The sequence below is a fragment of the Pteropus medius genome, unplaced genomic scaffold, assembly GCF_902729225.1.
Source record: "Pteropus medius unplaced genomic scaffold, Ma_sr-lr_union100, whole genome shotgun sequence".
In the NCBI taxonomy this organism is placed as follows: domain Eukaryota; kingdom Metazoa; phylum Chordata; class Mammalia; order Chiroptera; family Pteropodidae; genus Pteropus; species Pteropus medius.
In genome coordinates this window covers 11,054,049-11,071,550 of record NW_024349519.1, presented here as the reverse complement: position 1 = coordinate 11,071,550, position 17,502 = coordinate 11,054,049, and the positions used below count along the sequence as shown (strand labels likewise).

General features: G+C 41.0%; 1 protein-coding gene across 8 annotated transcripts in view; it reads right to left on the bottom strand.

Annotated features, from left to right (window-relative positions):
- The window catches only part of TMTC1 (transmembrane O-mannosyltransferase targeting cadherins 1), a 476,780-nt gene that overhangs the window by 219,575 nt on the left and 239,703 nt on the right, over window positions 1-17,502 (bottom strand). For 2 of the 8 annotated variants that reach the window (XM_039882395.1, XM_039882399.1), the window contains exons 1-2: window positions 16,011-16,480; window positions 7,087-7,188 (exon numbers count right to left, since the gene is read on the bottom strand). The exons of 1 other annotated variant lie outside the window; for it this stretch is intronic. In XM_039882395.1, coding sequence (XP_039738329.1) covers window positions 7,087-7,188; window positions 16,011-16,312 — 404 coding nt within the window. In that variant the 5' untranslated portion in view covers window positions 16,313-16,480. Of the gene's footprint in view, window positions 1-7,086; window positions 7,189-16,010; window positions 16,490-17,502 lie in introns of those variants that run through there. 5 more of the 8 variants (XM_039882397.1, XM_039882398.1, XM_039882396.1 and 2 more) reach the window with 4 other exon arrangements.

Here is a 17,502-nt window from a genome sequence, read left to right as displayed (position 1 = left end):
CCCACATCTTTATTTTCATGCCCTTGATCTGCTTGTTACAGAAACACTTCCTCTTTGCCAAAACAATTAAGAATGTAAAAGTCAACTTTAGCGATGACATATGCATATTCTAAATATTTGACTTGATTCATACAGAGTTTTAACTTACAGAATTTTAAACACTTCAAGCTTTATTTGGACGCATGAATCTAAATGTCATAGTTTTTATCTGACTCCACTTTCACTCCTGCCGAAGTAATCATGGTTCTAACATGGCTTAGAAAAAGGAATCGCTGGGTGGGATCCAACCGCAGGGCTCTGACGCCAGTTGTGCTGGCAGACCCACAAGTCTGCACACACACCTCAGCATCCTTAAGATGGGAACTCACTCAAACAAAAAGAGGAACTGTCAGTGAACTAGGGGACTGACAATTCTAACTGAAGAAGGGAGAACAGAGTCCCATTGCAGTAAAGAGGACCCACATATGGTGATATTGCTGCTGGAAATCAGAAAGCTAGGGATGGTGGAGCTGTGAGAAGGGTAAGACCAAGTGCCCATCCTCAGAGAACCTGGGTGGGTGCGTTTCGCGAAGAGTCCATCCCCCTGAGGTTGATTTTACACTTCACCAGATTGAGCTTTTCAGACCAACTAAGCCATTCAGTTAAAATTCATTCAGACTGGTGATGATGAGAGAAAACAGGTCTAACAACTGGTTTGGGGGGTGAGCATACTGGAAGGTCTAGAAGTTGTCAATATGTATCAAAGGCTCTAAAAAATGCATACCTTCTGACCAAAAACTCCACTTCTAGAAATATTGCATAAAGAAATAACTGGAAAAGTATTCAAATATATATACACATATATGTGACATTGTGATATAATAAGAAATACATATTTTGGTCTTCATCCTGACTCCTGGTCAGAGATTCTAAAACCTTTGTAATTTCCTAAGAAATAAAAGTGATATTCTAATATTTGATCTTTGGCCCTGGTTCCTGACACAGTGCTCCTGAATTCCCTGAAATTCCCTAGGTGATAAAAGTGCCTTTTGTTCTAATGAGGTGACTCTTGGTCGGTTTCTGGATAGCTTCAAGATGGGGGCTGGTCACAAGAAAGACCAAGTCATGATTAGAAGCTTGGAAATTTCAGCCCCACTCCCCATCCTCCAGGGTGGGATGAAGGGTTGGAGATTGAGTTAATAATCAATCAGGTCTACATGATGAAGCCTCCATAAAAATCTCTGAACTACAGAGTTCACACAGCTTCCAGGAAGGTGAACACATCCATATGACAGCAGGGTGGTGTCCCCTACCTCCACGAGCAAAGAAGCTCCTGTGCCTGGGACCCTCCAGACCTTGCCTTCATCTGACTGTGTACCTGTATCCTTTATCATATCCTTTATTATATAATAAACAATAAACATAAGTGTGGGCTTCCTTGAGTTCCGTAAGCCATTATCGTGAATTACTGAACCTGAGGAGGTGTTGTATGAACCTCTGATTTATAGTCAAGTTGGCCAAAATATAGAGAACCTAGGGACCCACTACTTGTGATAGGCATCTGAAGTCGGGGCAGTCTTATGGGACTAAGCCATGAACCTGAGGGATCTGATGCTAACTCCAGGTAGGTAGTGTCAGAATTAAATTGAAATGCAGGACACCAAGCTGGTGTCAGAGAATTGGTCAGTTTATTGTAATAATCTCACATATGTGGTGTCATAAGTATTGTGAGTGAATAGAGGAAGAAACAGTTTTCAATGTACAATGCATCTTGCTGTATAAATTATACAAATGACAATACAGAGAAGGTAATGTATCTAATAAGTCAAATCCCTGATGTATTTGACTATTTCCACAGATATGATGCTTTAGATCATAACTTTGGATTACAAATAACAGCACTGTTTTTAAAAATGGACAAAAGACTTGTTATTTTTCTAAAGTATTTGTTATTCAACCAGTTGAAAAGTAAAAGGCATCATCGAAGATGATGTTATTACTATATCACTACATTTTTATGAGGAATTTAACACACATTCCTTTGCCCTTCTAAAAATGATATAAAATGCTAGGCATGTGTCATCTTTCTGGTCCATATGTATCATAATTGAAAATGTGCAGGTGTCATCCACATAGATTATTACTTCTGGGAATGGGTTTAGGAAAGTGAATTAAATTAAATCCTAAATTATAAAAATAAATTGCTGAATGGGGAACTACTATGGTAATAAGGTAATGGCAAGAAAGCCCTTCATATGGTACCTAACATTGGTGAAGCCAAGCTTTGAGAAATCACCCAGAATCTAGAGTTTGGAGAGTTCCCCACATGACCAAAAAAAAAGGAGAGTGAACTCTCCAAACTACAGTAAGTGATCTTGAGATGAAATGATAACAAAATTTTAGAACTATTTGTGAGCAGAAAAAAACCTCTGGTTCTGGAAGCCAATATGAGTTCACAAAAAGGAGGTTTCACTAATTAAACCTCACATTTTAATAGGACAGAGGATGTGATAGATACATCACATCTTCATTTTAACAAAGGCGTTTATCAATATATCTCGGAAGCTCCTTGCACACAAGATAAAATAAGACAGATTTGTAGTAAACACAAAGGGTGGTGAATAATAAATCAATGTCTCCTTGGATAGAGATCTCCTGTGTATGTCACGGGATTCTGATATTATCTCTGGTCTGTCCAGTATTTTTATCAAAGACTTAAATGAATCTTTAGTGTATGCCCACCAAGCCTGCTGATGGCCTGTAGCTGAGAAGGAGAGTTACTGTACCAGGAAACTGATTGAGATTCACGAAGAGTTTAAATGCTTGAAATTGTTAGTTAGTTCTAACATAGAATATGGGTAAGTGTAAAGATCCACATTTGGACATGAAAGAGAACAAAATACTTGCAATCAGATTAAAACATGGTATTGTCTAAGGGCTGTTAGTTTTCCCAAATTCAAAGAGTAATTGTGTCAAAACAGACCAAACAACCAACAGACAAACAGACAGGCAACTGCTTAAGTTAGGTTATTTTTCATTTCAGTTCACTCCAACAGATATTTATCAAGCACTACATGTCATGTATGATGTAGGGCCCAGAGATACAAAGAGAAGATGTGGCATCTGCTATCAGATAGTTAACAGCATAACAGGAAAAAGAGAGCACTTAAACAGATACTTAAGAGTTAGTGAAAGAATTCTAGCAATGAGAGAACCTACCAGGTGCAAAGATAGGGAAGAGGGAGTTATTCTAACTGCGGGTGGAGGAAGGAAGGTGAGTGGTATACAATAGAGGAAGCAGCCACTCAGCATGCTATTTAAATGTTGAAACAACTTCACAAGAGGGTTCTAGGGTGCTAGGGAGTTTGGGGGCCTCAAAGTAATGTCTCTGGAGTGTAGGTTTGAGGAACTAGGGGATGCTCAGCCTAGAGAAAGACAGCAGACAGAAATGATACCAAGTTTTCCAAGGGAAAGGCTCTTTGCTTTATTTATTATGGGCTACATCCCCAGTGTCTAGCACAATGCGTTGTTCATGGCTGTCACACAATAAATGGATGAATGGATGGGCATTTTGATTGAATGAGTGAATGAAATATTGAAGCAATGCACTTATCTTACGTAGCTTCCGGAGTGGAAACAAAGATCCCATAACCGTGTTGCAAATACACTGCACAAAGACTAAGTTTAGCCTGCAAACTGTTTTGTTTTACCTGTAGACCTTATTTTTCTTTTCTTAATTTACCAACATTTTTAAAGTGGGTGCTTTCATATAAAAATTTCCAGTTTCTCTTGAAATATTAGAAGACCTAGCGACTCTGAGCATCCATGGCTGCATGGAAACATTTGGGTGCCCATTTAGATGGCATAAATACTCAATTTGCCACAGTGCTTGCCAACTACTAGGAGGCAGACTTTAGGTCAAATAAAGAGGTAATATTTAAAACCAGAATAGGTATTCAGATAACCAGAAATGTCCATGCAGAAGTGTGATAACAGTCTACCTTAAACACCATCTAAAAAAACAGTCTCTCAGGTTCCACATCGCCCTCAACGTACCTCCATTATAGCATTTAATCAATTTTCTTAAACTCTTTTGCTATATTGTTCAAATATTATAAGCATTTTTTCATACATAATAGGAAATTAATTTTTCATCATTGTATCCATCTCACTTACCTGCAGTAGATTCTAAATGAAAGTTTACTGAATGAACAAATAAAACTTATAATAACTTAGGAGTTAGAAAAGATCATCTTTCCTTTTCAACTCTAAGAATCTCTAATTTTATTTGACTTAGACTTCAATTCTCATTCAAAGCTGGGCCAAGCAATAGGAAATAAAACAATTTTTTTCCTGAAATAATCTTAATAATCATGTCTGCCTCATTGAAAGCCTTCCAGATTCTGGCAAATACGAACTCAAAAAAACCCTTTTGATCTGAACTCCTCTGTCTCCTTGTAAAGCTGCCCAGAAAGGTGGGGCCCATAATGAGTTCACAGCAATCGGAGGGCACCAGTCCCTAAGAAAGGTCACAGGGTCACAGTGTTTGGCACCAGGAAGTCTCAGGAGGAGGGGTAGGAGGGGAGAAGAAAGCCGTTGGCTGCCCCTCTGTCTTTGCATGCTCACAGGCCAGAGCTCTAGATAAAGCCCATTCTTCTCTTTTAATTTTCTTCTTTGAAAAATAGTTCTGGTTTATAAAAACTAAAATATACTGTATCTCTGGAAGAGACTGCTACTAGGGCAGGCCTATACCAGAGTCTGTCCTCTGTCAGAGAGCTCGACCTCAGGGAACCATTAGAGGTCTGGAAAAGGCATAAGAGGACATGGTTCTCCATTGTGGGAACTCCAGGCTGGTTTTTGGCCCTGAATCTGAAGTTTCTCTAGTATATAGATCAAACAACATTTAAGAGGGCTGACCATCTACTTCATTCCTAGGCACAACATGATTAATTAACCATCACCAATGATCCCAGTGGGTCAAAACATTCTGATCACTGCTACATCCCTGCTGACTTCATAGTAAATGCATTCACCTTGTCTTTGACAGCTAAGATATGCCAGTTAGCCTCTGGTACTCTAAGATCCCATTACCTCCACTGAAATCCAAAATCCCACCTCAGTGGCAGCTTCTCCCACAGCACATTTGGCCTACAGAAAAAAAAAGAACCAATGGAGAGCTTCTCAATGTTGTAGGTGCTCCCTCATCAATGTATTTCTCAATGCCTCAGTGAAGGGGAAATCATCTGGCCCTCTCAGTGGATGTAGCAGAGGGGTGGGTGGGAGGTGTGTGTAGGCAGCATGTGATAAATACATCTTAACATTCCTGTCTCAATAAGCTGTTGAATTCTTTTCTATACATTATGCCAGGGAGATTTTGGTATCTCAAGCTCATTAAACATAGGTTCCCATTGAGTCGCAGTGCTTCCCAGGATTCTGAATCACCTGGTGTGCTAGCTTCAATTGCTGATTCCCTGGTATTCTTAGTCAGTAGATCAGAAATGGGGCCAGAGATTTACCCCAAGCAACCCAGGGATTCAAGACAGGTAATACTCAGAACAAGAGATACGGGCATTAAAGCTTAAGGTAAGACTGCACGTGGATGCCATGCTTACCGGAAAAAATCAAGTTTTCTCAGCAATGACACAACATACACTCTTTTCCAATAAGAAATACAAAACAGGGAAATGAAAAAATCGAATATATCCCTTATCGTCTGATTCCGCAGTCTGAAATGATGGGTTCTCCAACACTTCCTTGGTGAAGTTTCCACAGGCCAATACTGAATATGTGGTACATTCTCCTGTCTTCCTCTATCATCATTTACTTTTCCTCCTCCCACCTCTCGCCATCATCACAGCTCTCAAATGCTTGCAGGTGGTTTCCGTAGCTTTCTTAGATCATTCAACCAATAAGTAACAACATCTGGTTCTTCTCATTTTTCCTCTAAGGTAAATCTCTTTGGCCCTTAATCATATTGATTGCTCTTCTGCATACCTTTCAGTACCAGGAACAAATCAGCAAATCATCATCACCAAATGTATCCAAAGAACCAAAGGATATGATTCGCAGGCACCAATGAGAACAACAGTGCAGAAGAAAGATTGGTGCTCTGAGGCAAAAGCTAATAAATTCATGGTTCTGGTTTGAGGTCAAGACATCACATCCTCACCTGGCTGTGAGGAAGCTATAGGGAGGGAAAAGGAGAAAGGGAGCTAGTCAGGAGAAGACTACGCCCCATGCAATGGGCAGTTATTGTCACTATTATTACATAAGTACTCAGAGTAACAACTGCATTAAAGAGAGGGTGAGGAAACTGAGGACAGGAAGGTCAGTAACCATACCCAGAAAGCAGCAAGTCCCAGAAGAAAATATTCAAACTGAGAGTCAGCAAATAATAAAAAATAACAGATCAACACCAAATATCATATAGTTATAACTATAACAAGGTTGCCAATTTTAGCACTTTTTTTTCTTTTAGAAGTATTTGATGGCATTCCGAGTAGCAATGTTATTCAACTCACATGAGGTGTGGTCCCAGGGCCCACCAGGAGCAAAAAGACACTCCTATTACTCTGGAAATTTTCAAAGTTTAGAAGCTCACATGAGGTGTGGTCCCAGGGCCCACCAGGAGCAAAAAGACACTCGTATTACTCTGGAAATTTTCAAAGTTTAGAAGCTCCCTCCCAGGAACCTGGGCCAAAGAGAAGACAAATTCTTTATTATACAACACTCAGGAGAGGAAATCATAGTTCCTTTGAGAAAGTATTTCCAGGTCCTCATACTCCATTTGATCCAGCTGGAAATGATGTTCCAATGTCTACTTTAATGACTAGAAGAAAAAAAAAATGACCATTCCTTGTAGACAACAAGACACTGGCATAGATGAACTTTAGTCACTTGAGTGTAAAGTGTGGAAAGAACCCCAGGTAACTCTGGGGTTTCCCTCAGAAGGTACAGCTGCTATGTCCAGCCTTAAAACTTAGACTAAGCATCCACTATCCGTCACACTTCAATATGCCACACAGGAGGAGTTTGATCCAAAAGTGTTAAAGGTCCTCATTCCCTACAGTCACAGTCCAGCAGGTTATAGCAGAGAGTCACGATTACCCTTTCAGAAGCAAAGCTGCCTTTTCACCTCCCAGTAAGCAGAATTCACTGGAACCATCTGTGTGCGTCCAGGAAATTCCTTGTCTGCCTTCGCTTTTCTCTTTGATAGAGGAAGAAAAACAGTAAATAAACCAAGAAATAAATCAAGGAGACTTTTTTCTCTACATTATAAAGGTGCAGCCCCCACTCAAATAGGGGTATAACTCTTTACCCAAAAAAGTCAAGCATTCACAAAAATGAATGATTAATTCATTCTTTTAACAGTAATTTACTGAGCCGCTACTTTGAGTGCCAGCCAGCGTTCTAGATGCTAAAGATGCACCTCATGGAGCTCACATGGTGGTGAGAGAAGATTAAAAACCAACAACAAATATATAAAAAACAGGCCAAGCAGCAGTGAGGGTTACTAAGGCAAAGAGGGTAAGGATGAAACATGGAGGACTATCTGCTATTTTAGATTTGGTAGCCAGGGAAGGGCTCTGTGATGAAGTGGAGTTGAAACTGAAGGTGGCAAGAGAGCAAGCAACGCACAGATCTGGGGAAGAGCATTCCACCAAGAAGAAACCAGTGAAAAGGCCTGGCAGCAGTGGGTCTGGCCCAGAGTAGAATGCTGAACGTAGATAGAATGAGGTGGAGATTGATAGACTAGAGGTCAGAGAGGTGGCCAGGGGTCAGATCACACAGGGCCTCATAGAACAGAAACCATTTCTTATCACTTGAGAAAGGAACGCTGCCATTATTTTGGCACGATCAAGCATTCCTCACCCCTTTCTTTAAGTGGAATGACTGTATATGCAAAGTCTGGAAAAAATATGAATATAGCTCCAAAGGAAGATAGAAAAGACATTTGTTGATTAAAAAAAAAAAAAAAAAAAGACTTTCAGAAGATGTTCTCCAAGCCTTTATTCAGATACTTACCTATGAAAACCCTGGTTAAAAATTATATTCCCCCTACACTAGAGCCTATCTTACCTCTACAGCATATCCTAACATCTACAGCATATCCTAACCTCTGCAGCATAGCCTATCTCTATAACCTATCCTACCTCTACAGAAAATCCTGCCTGTACAGTAAGTACATCTGAACCTCTACAACATATCCTAACTGGCAACAATCAACTTGGTCTTCCTGGGATTTCCATAATAACCTCAGTTCAGCATGAAATTTTCAGAAACCATTTTTAAACTTTTCGCTAGAAAATTTTTTTGCTTCCAATCATATTTTCCCTTGGCTATATTCATTAGTGAACATCTTAGACAATCTAGTCAAACATCCTAAACAATTTTTGCTTGTCTCCCATCACCAGTTAGAAAACAAACATCAGTCTTGTAGCAATAGACTCTCAAAATGAATTCCCATACAGGTCAAATCAAAAGGAACAGAACCAGAAGGAACATGTCACCATTTCTTTTATATTTTGGGAACAGAGGATAGAGCTGATTTTCATAGTTGGCATATCATTTGTGACTAAAATATGCAAACTGCTGCAAAAAAACTCTCAAGATCCAAACATCAAAATGCTGCAAATCCTTACAGCTGCACATATTAAGATATTCTATTTTTTAACTCTGACATTTTAAACCACCCACTTCCACTCTTATGGCTTATATTCCCATTAGAACCCTTCAATAAAATAAAACTTTATAGCAGACTAGTAGAATACGATGATCTAACAGTCTAAATACACAGAGAAAAGGAGTTTAAGGTCCTTTAATATGCCTTAGTTTCTCCATCTTTAATCTGGAAAAACCATTGGTTCTTTCTTGTTGAAGGAAGCTTTAAATTGCTTCTCGATATGGAATGGCACTGTTAACAATCCAGCAAGAGCTTCTTCAAGAGGAAGTGGGTAGGGAACAAATAAAATCGAAAAGCTAAGCACCTTTTAAATCAATCAAGGCCATTTTTCAAGGTAGGGGTTATGGGCATCATGAGGTTTGGTTCTGCGTCAATTCAGTGTCTACAAAGTGACTTAATATGTTTCTCCTGATACCAAAATTAAAAACAGGTCATGGCCAGTGAAGGATAAAGAAGCAAAATAAAAAAGCTTACTGTTGCAGATTAAGTTTTCACAGATGTTTCGATTCTGCTCCACAATGGTCCAAAAATATTCCTGTGTGCCCTTGGAAATGATCTTATGAAAAGACTGTAAATTTTGACTAGAAACAGAAGTTCATTAGAATTCTAAATTTGCTTCAAGAAGTACAAAGAGATGACCATTTGTATCAGTTAAGGTTTGACCAGAGAAGCGGAACCACGAGGAATGATATAGCAGAAGGGATTTACCATAGAGATTTGACCTTTCACTATCATGGGAGCTGGTTAAATAGCTTCTGTAAGGCTGCTGTTTCTGTGTCTGTAACAGAAGTCAAAAGCCAGCAGGGCAGGCATTCAGGAAGGGAGGATGGATGGACTTGAAGTAGGAAAAAGGAAAGATGAGCTGGAACCCATAAAGATAAACAGAATATACCTCTGCTTCTCACAGCCTCTAAGGCTCCAACTTTAATGACGTGGGTGGCTTGCAAATAGGCTGGCACTCTTCTCCACAGAGCTGCACACATAGCTATACCATAATGCTAAGTAGCTAAAGGAGATCTATAGAGTTCTGGAGGAGCTGCAGACCTAGCTGCTGTTGCACACCAGCAGCAGGTTAGCCAACATGTTTGAGACAACCTGCACCAGGCTGCGACGGTATCGAAACCCACATCAACCTTCTGAGTGGGAACATGGCCACTTCACTTTCACTTTCCAAATCTCAAAGAAATTTCTTTTGTGTCCAACTATAACTCAGTACAATTCAGGAAAGGAATTTCCAAGAAACACAGTTCCAGTTCAGCTAAACTGACATGGTACGAAGCCACCACATCTTGGTAATTTCCCATTGCACTCTGCTCCCTCACTAGTAAAAGTACAGCCTGGTAATCTGCTTCTTTGTTTCAACTTTAGCTCATTTCTTATTTGAGAAAAACTGTGAAGAGTATCTAGATAAGCAAGCACCTTTATAATAACAATTATTACCCATTTTTACTTATTTATTTAATTAATTTATTATTTATTATTAAAGGAATTTCTAGGTATCAGTATGTGTGTCAGTCAATGAATCAAAGATAAAAAACTACTCTTAATAAAAAATAGGTATGAGTTTTTCACTGAGAAAGACCCTGCCAACCACATATTTGACAAAGGACTTGTACCTACAATATATAAAGAAATCTCAAAACTTAACATTAAAAAAATAAAAACCCACTTAGAAAATGAACAAAAGATATAGAGACATTTTAACGAGAAGATATGTAGAGGGCAAATAAACATATGAAAAGATGTTTAACACTATTAGCCATTAGGGAAATGAAAATTAAAATCACAATGAGATGATACTACTCAGAATGGTTAAAATATAGTGACAATATTAAATCCTGGTGAGGAAGTAAAGAAACTGGATTACACATACACTGCTGTGCTGATAAGAAGGATGGAAAATAGTTGGTCAGTTTCTTAAAAAACTAGATATGCAACCACCATATGACCCAGCAATAACACTTTTGGGCACTTATTCCCAGAGAAATAAAAACCTGTAAATGGATGTTTATAGCAGATATATTTGTAATAACCAAAAAACTAGAAGCTACCCAGATGTCTTTCAACAAGTAAATGACTAAACAAACTGTGGTACATCTATACAGTGGAATATTATGCACCAAAATGAAGGAAAAATTATTGATACATGCAACAAGCTCAATAAACTCCAGATAATTATGCTGAGTGCAAAAAAAAAAAACCCTCATAGGTTATGATTCCAATTATAATATTTTAAAATGACAAAATTATAGAAATGGGGAACAGATTAGTGGTTGTTATGAATTAGGATTCTATAAGGATCATAATATAAGTATTAGAAGAAAGTATGAAGGATCTTTGAGATGAAACTTCTATATCTTAACTATGGTAGTTTCAGAAATTTACACATGTGATAAAACTGCATAGAACTAAGTACACACTTAGCAAAAGTAAAAATAAAAGGAGCATATGTGAAATCTCAATAAAAGCTATGGGTTGTATCAATGTCAATTTCCTCATTATGATATTGTACTACCGTTACACAAGATGTCACCACTGGGGGAAACAGATGAAGGATATAAGTGATCTCTATATTATTACTTATAACTGCATGGGAATGTGCAATTATCCCAAAATTAAGTGTTGTTATTGTTGTTGTTGTTTCTAATGGGTTTGCAAAGCCAGAGACTACAAGTAAAATATAAGCCAATATCCCTGATGAGCATTGATGCAAAAATTCTCAACAAAATACTAGCAAAACAAATTCAACAGTACATTAAAATGATCATACATCATGAACAAGTGGGTTTTATCACTGGGATGCAAAGCTAGTTCGACATATGCAAATCAATTAATGTGATACACCACATTAACGAAATAAAGGATAAAAACCACATGATCACTATAAATAGATTCAGAAAAAAATTTTGATGAAATTCAACATCTTTTCATGGTAAAAGACTCTCAACAGATTAGATTTCAAGAGAATTTACTTCAAAATAACAAAGGACATTTATAAAAAGCTCACAGCTAACATCCTACTCAACAGCGAAAACCTGAAAGCTTTTCCTCTACGATCAGGAACAAGGCAAAAATGCCCACTTGTGTCACTTCTATTCATCATACTACCAGAAGTCCTAACCAGAGCAATTAGGCAAGAAAAAGAAATAAAAGGCATCCAAATCATAAAGGAAGGAGTAAAATTAACTGTTTACAGATGACATGATATTATATGTAGAAAACCCTAAAAACTCAACCAAAAAACTATTAGAATTAGTACATGAATTCAGTAAAGTCGCAAAATACAAAATCAACATTAAAAAAATCAGCTGCATTTCTATACACTAATAATAAACTATTCGAAATTAAGAAAACAATCCTATCAACTATAGCATCGAAAAGAATAAAATACTTAGGAATAAACTTAGCCAAAGAGGTGAAAAAGTCTGCACTTAAAACCAGAAATCATTGATGAAAGAAAATTAAAGAAGACACAAATAAATGAAAATACATCTTCTGTCCATAGATGGAAAAACAATATTGTTAAAATGTCCATACTACCAAAAGCCATTTATAGATTCAATGTAATTCCTATCAAAATCCCAATGGTGTTTTCGTAGAAATAGAAAATAATTATATATTTCATATTGAACCACCAAAGACTCTGAATATACAAAGAACAAAGCTAGAGACACCACACTTCTTTTTTCAAAATATATTCCAAAGCCACAGTAATTAAAACAGTATGAAACTGGTATAAAAACAGACATAAACCAATGGAAAAGAATAGTGAGCCCAGAAATCAACCCATGCATATATGGTCAAATAATCTTCAACAAGGGTGACAAGAATACACAGTGGGGAAAGGACAGTATCCTGCATAAATGGAACTGGGGAAACTGAATATCCATACTCAAAAGAAATTGGCCCCATATGTTATACCATACACAAAATCAACTCAAAATCTATTAGAAATTTAAATTTTAGACTTGGAACTGTAAAACTCTTCAAAAAAAGAGAAAACAATGGAAAAATGTGATATTAGGTTTGGCAATGGTTTCTTAGATAAAGCACGAGCAAGGAAAGCAAAATCAGACATGTGAGGCTACATCAAACTAAAAAGCCTCTGCACAGCAAAGGAAACAATCAGCAGAATGAAAAGGTGACCTAAAGAATCGGAGAAAATATTCCAAGCCACATAGCTGACATATTATTAATATCTAAAATACATAAGGAGCTTCTACAACTCAAAGCAAAAATACCCTAATAACCTGATTTAAAAGTGGGCGAAGGATGTGAAGAGACATTTCTCCAAAGAAGACATACAAATGGCCAACATCACTAATCTTCAAGACCTAATCATGCAAATTACACACTAATCATGCAAATCAAAACCACAATGGGATATCATATCACACCTGTTAGGATGGTTTTTAAGCGGGGAAAGAAAGATAACAAGTGTTGGCAAGGATGTAGAGAAACTGGACCCCTTGCACACTATTGATAGGTACGTAAAATGGTGTAGCTGCTATGGAAAATAGGATACAGATTCCTCAAAAACTTAAAAATTTAATTATGGTATGATCCAGCAACCTACTTCTGGGTATATATCCAAAAGAATTGAAATTAGGATCTGGAAGAGATATATGCATTCTCATGTTCACTGCAGCATTACTCACAATAACCAAGTTATGGAAACAACTGAAATGTCCATTTTTGGATGAATGGATACAGAAAAGCGGTATATACGTACAATGGAATATTATTCAGCCTTAAAAAATAAAAGAAAATCCTGCCATATGTGACAACATAGATGAACCTGGAGGACCCTATGCTAAGTGAAACATGCTATTCGTAGAAGCATATGAAATATCTTATATGAAGTATCTAAAATAGTCAAGCTCATAGAAACAGATGGTAAAACAGTGCTTGCCAAGGGCGGGGGAGGAGTTGCTATTCAACAGGTATATAGTTTCAATTATTTGCGAGGAGTAAGTGCTAGAGAGCTGCTGCACAACATTGTGCCTATAGTTAACAAAACTGCATCCTGTACTTAAACATTTGTTAAGATGGTAGATGTCATGGTAAGTGTTCTTACTACAATATAAGTAAATAAATAAAAAGATACATAAATACATAAATAAAATGGTTTTGAATTTGCAAAAACTTTCGCTCAAACAGGCCTAACTTAATATATAGTTAAAATAGTTCACGTATATTTAAAAGGCCATTTTGTGTTTTCACCAACTATGTAAAATAAAAATCATAAAGACATATTCTATGTAAAGCACCTAAGCCAATGCTTGGTTCACACTGAATAGTTAATAAGTGTGATTTTCTGCCCTTCCTTGCAACAATCTTCAGAATTGTGTGAGTCTAGCATTGTTGATGTTGTCCCTTACATATGCCCAGCTTTGAGCTATTGCACTAATGGTGCTGTTTCAGGTGACTGTGTAAAGAAAGCTTCCAGGTCTTATTAAAATCAACTCCTGTGAGTACAGAAAGACTGGTTTACTTTACAATTCTGGAGAGTCATCCGTCCCTTTCCAATTAGTGCCCGTCATACCCTAGATTTGCAACTCAACCTTCTCAAAAAAAAATTTTTTTAAGTATACCTTACATAGCCAGTAAGATACACTATACAAAGAGCAATGCATCTTTGACACCAAACTGCTTTTCATAAGTAACAATTACCACAAGAGTTGCCCTCTGTCCCCAACTCTCCTCCTTTGCCCCTGTTCTGCCAAATCCCGGCTAACTCTCGTCTTCATTAATGGCCTTGTCTCAATGTCTACTCCCTTCTTTCACTCCTGTCTCTCTGTCCCTGCCATCTCCTGCATCCATTAAAAAAAAAAATCTTAGAAAGCCAAGAAGTGAAAACACTCTTCTTCACTCTCCACCAAATGGGCAGAGAAGTCTTTGACCTTGACCTTTTAAAATAGAAAATGTTCAGACCAGAGACCTAGATGGTCTCCATGGCTGTTGTTAAGTCCAGCACACCTCATGCTGTGGGCCTTCCACACTTTCAAATAACCAATAACCCTCACGTAATAAATGAAAAAGCAGATCATTTATATTTATATTTGTGCCATCTAAGCATATTTTAAGAAATGTTTAGAAAACTAAAAGCTGAGCAACTCAACTGAAAACTAAAATATTACAAAATATTTTCTTCAGGGTCAAATGTGCAATTTCCTCGCCCTCCTTAAGATATTAAACTTTCAATGGAAGAAAGAATTGCTATGGTTTCCTTTTCTAAGTCATCAGAGCCACCTGTCAAGAGACCTTGGCCTCCCGGCCCGAGCAAGCTTTTTGAGCTGCCTACTCTGTCTCCAACTATCATTACCACAAAGACGAGTTCATATTACACCCGTTAGAAAAGGTTTAAAACGTTGATGATACTGAACCAACATTATTTCAACAGTTTTGTCTGACATATTGTAAGCTTAAATGCTGAGCCAGATTATAAGGGATTGACTCGAGCTCATGATGTATGAAATAGCACTTTCCTCAAATCAGTCCTTCGCCCCTTCCATCTAAAGCTAGCCCTTTTAAAATAAAGAAAATTCTTCATCCTACAAAAACCTGGCGTTCTCCTGAGTCCCTTTACACTTTATTCATACCAGAAATGCTGAATCATGACTCCGAGGTGGTAAAAGAAAAACTATTTCGACTGGGACGCTAGGATCCCCAGAGGATCCCACGCTTCTGCATTCCTTTGCTTTGCACCTTTTAAAGTCTAAATCGGGGCCCCTTCGCCAGACTGGAGAGGCTCCCGCAGCAGCCAAGCCTGCAGGTCGGGAGAGATCCCCTGCTGGTTCTTCTGCTCCTCCCCAAAACCCACGCAGCCCCCGCAGCTCACCGCTCCCGCCCCGTCTCCTCGGAACACTACCCCTAAGGGACTGTTACACTCCCCATCTGCAAAGCTGCACAACAGCCTCCGAGAAATTCCCAACTTGGAAGCATCACCACCACAGCCACCCGTCCGGAGCTCCTAGGGCCCACATTTGTCTCACTTGACCACTTGTCCGCCAGGGGTGGAGGGTGCCAAAGGCAGCTCCTCCAGCCCCTCCTTCTAGCCCTGGTCCTAGAGACGAGCCAGCCGAGAGCGCGGACTCTTGAGAAACTCAATCCTAACTCCCCAGCCCGCGCCTCCCGAACTACCCGGGATCCCAGAGAAGCCGGGCCGAGGTCTACCGAGCAGAGTGGCGTGGACAACCTGGAGATGAGAAAGGCATGGAGGAGAAGGGGCAGCGAGAAAAGAAATGACTCGAAAGCCAGTTCCCGCAACTTCTCCCAACCCTGTTTGGGGGTGGGGGGTAATGAGAGAGAAACGGCAAAGGCTCCGAGAGCGAGGCGAGGGACTCACTTGAAGGTGAGGACGCAGAGCGGCCGGTAGGACTTGTGGCTGGTGTTCTCGGCCATGCCCTTGCCCCAGAAGTCGTTGGTGAAGATGCCCCAGCCGAGCGGGGCGCCGGGCCGCACGTCGGGGTTGTTCACGATCGCCCACACGTCGTCGTGCACGAACTCACCCTGCAGGGAGCGGCCGTAGCACAGGCAGCTCGCCCCGGCCAGCAGCGCAGCGGCCCCGGCCGGCGCGAGTCCGCAGCCCCGCCGCCGGGAGGGCGCGCGGTCCCCTCCGCTGCCTCGGGCAGAGCTTGTCACCACCATCGCGCCGCCACCGCCACCGCTGCCCTGGCCTCTCCCGGGTATATGGCATCCTCCCCCGCCGGAGTCCCGGCGGCGCGCGACGGCTGCCCGGAGGTGGGCTCGGGCATCGTGCGGCAGCCACTGGACCCGCCGCTGGCGCCCCGCGCTCCGCCGCCGCCTGCGCCGCCGAGTTGGCCCAGCTGCAAATAAACAGCCGTCCCCCCGCCTCCCCCGGCCATCGCCACCTCCTCCGCCCCACTGCGCATGCCCTGCTCTCGCTCGCCTCCACCCGCCCCCCCATCCCGGGACTAGGGCGGCTCTCCCCACACACACCCCAGCACCCGCCGCCCGCGCCTGGCTCGCTGCCGCGCTCAGCCTGCGGGCGCCGCGTCCCTGGGCGACGAGAGTTCGCCAGCAGGTGGAGCGGGGGTCGCGGCGCGCGACTGCCGGGCGGGGAAGGGGCACCCGGGGTCCCGCCTGCTGTGCCCGGCGGTGCTCGAACTCTCCCCCCGCCTTTTTTCTCCTCCCCTCACCGGGCTGGGGAGAATCTCCTCTGGCGGGCACCTCCGGGCCCGAAGCCAGGGCTGGCTGAGCGGGAGCGCGGCCTGAGACCCCTGCACCCCACTCTGAGAAAAAAGTGGCTGCTGCCTCCCGGGAAGTTCCCAGCTTTTCAGCACCCCGGACAACAGCAGCGGCGGCGGCGCCCCAGGACGCTCCCTCCCCGCGACCGCGCTCGCCTGGGGTAGCCCTCCCCGCATCCCCTTGCCGGGGTTTTTTGTCCTCCACCCCCGCCACACACACACACACACCCAGTGCTGCGTCCCGTTGCAGCCTTGGGTGGAGGAGACCGCGGGGAAATGGAGCTTCCAAAGCACCTTTCCAAAAAATACGAGAAAGAGCCTCCCTGGCCGAGGGCTTCCTGCCCGCCAGTTTGTTCAGAGGCGCCACTGGCTGTTTTCCCTTACCTCTCATTGCTCTGCTCTCACTGATAAAAAAAAAAAAAGTCCCGGGTTCGATTATTGGTTTGAGTCTGGACGCTGATTTGGCTTGTGAAACATTTCTCCTCGTTTTATTTTTTACTGAACTCTTGAGATAATACGGGAGATGCCGAGCAAATTACTTTTTCTTCCCATCTAAGAGGATCACTTGGGTCTGATTATTATTTCCTGGGCTGTGGGTGTGTTTGTACTGTTCCTGCTAAGTCAATACAA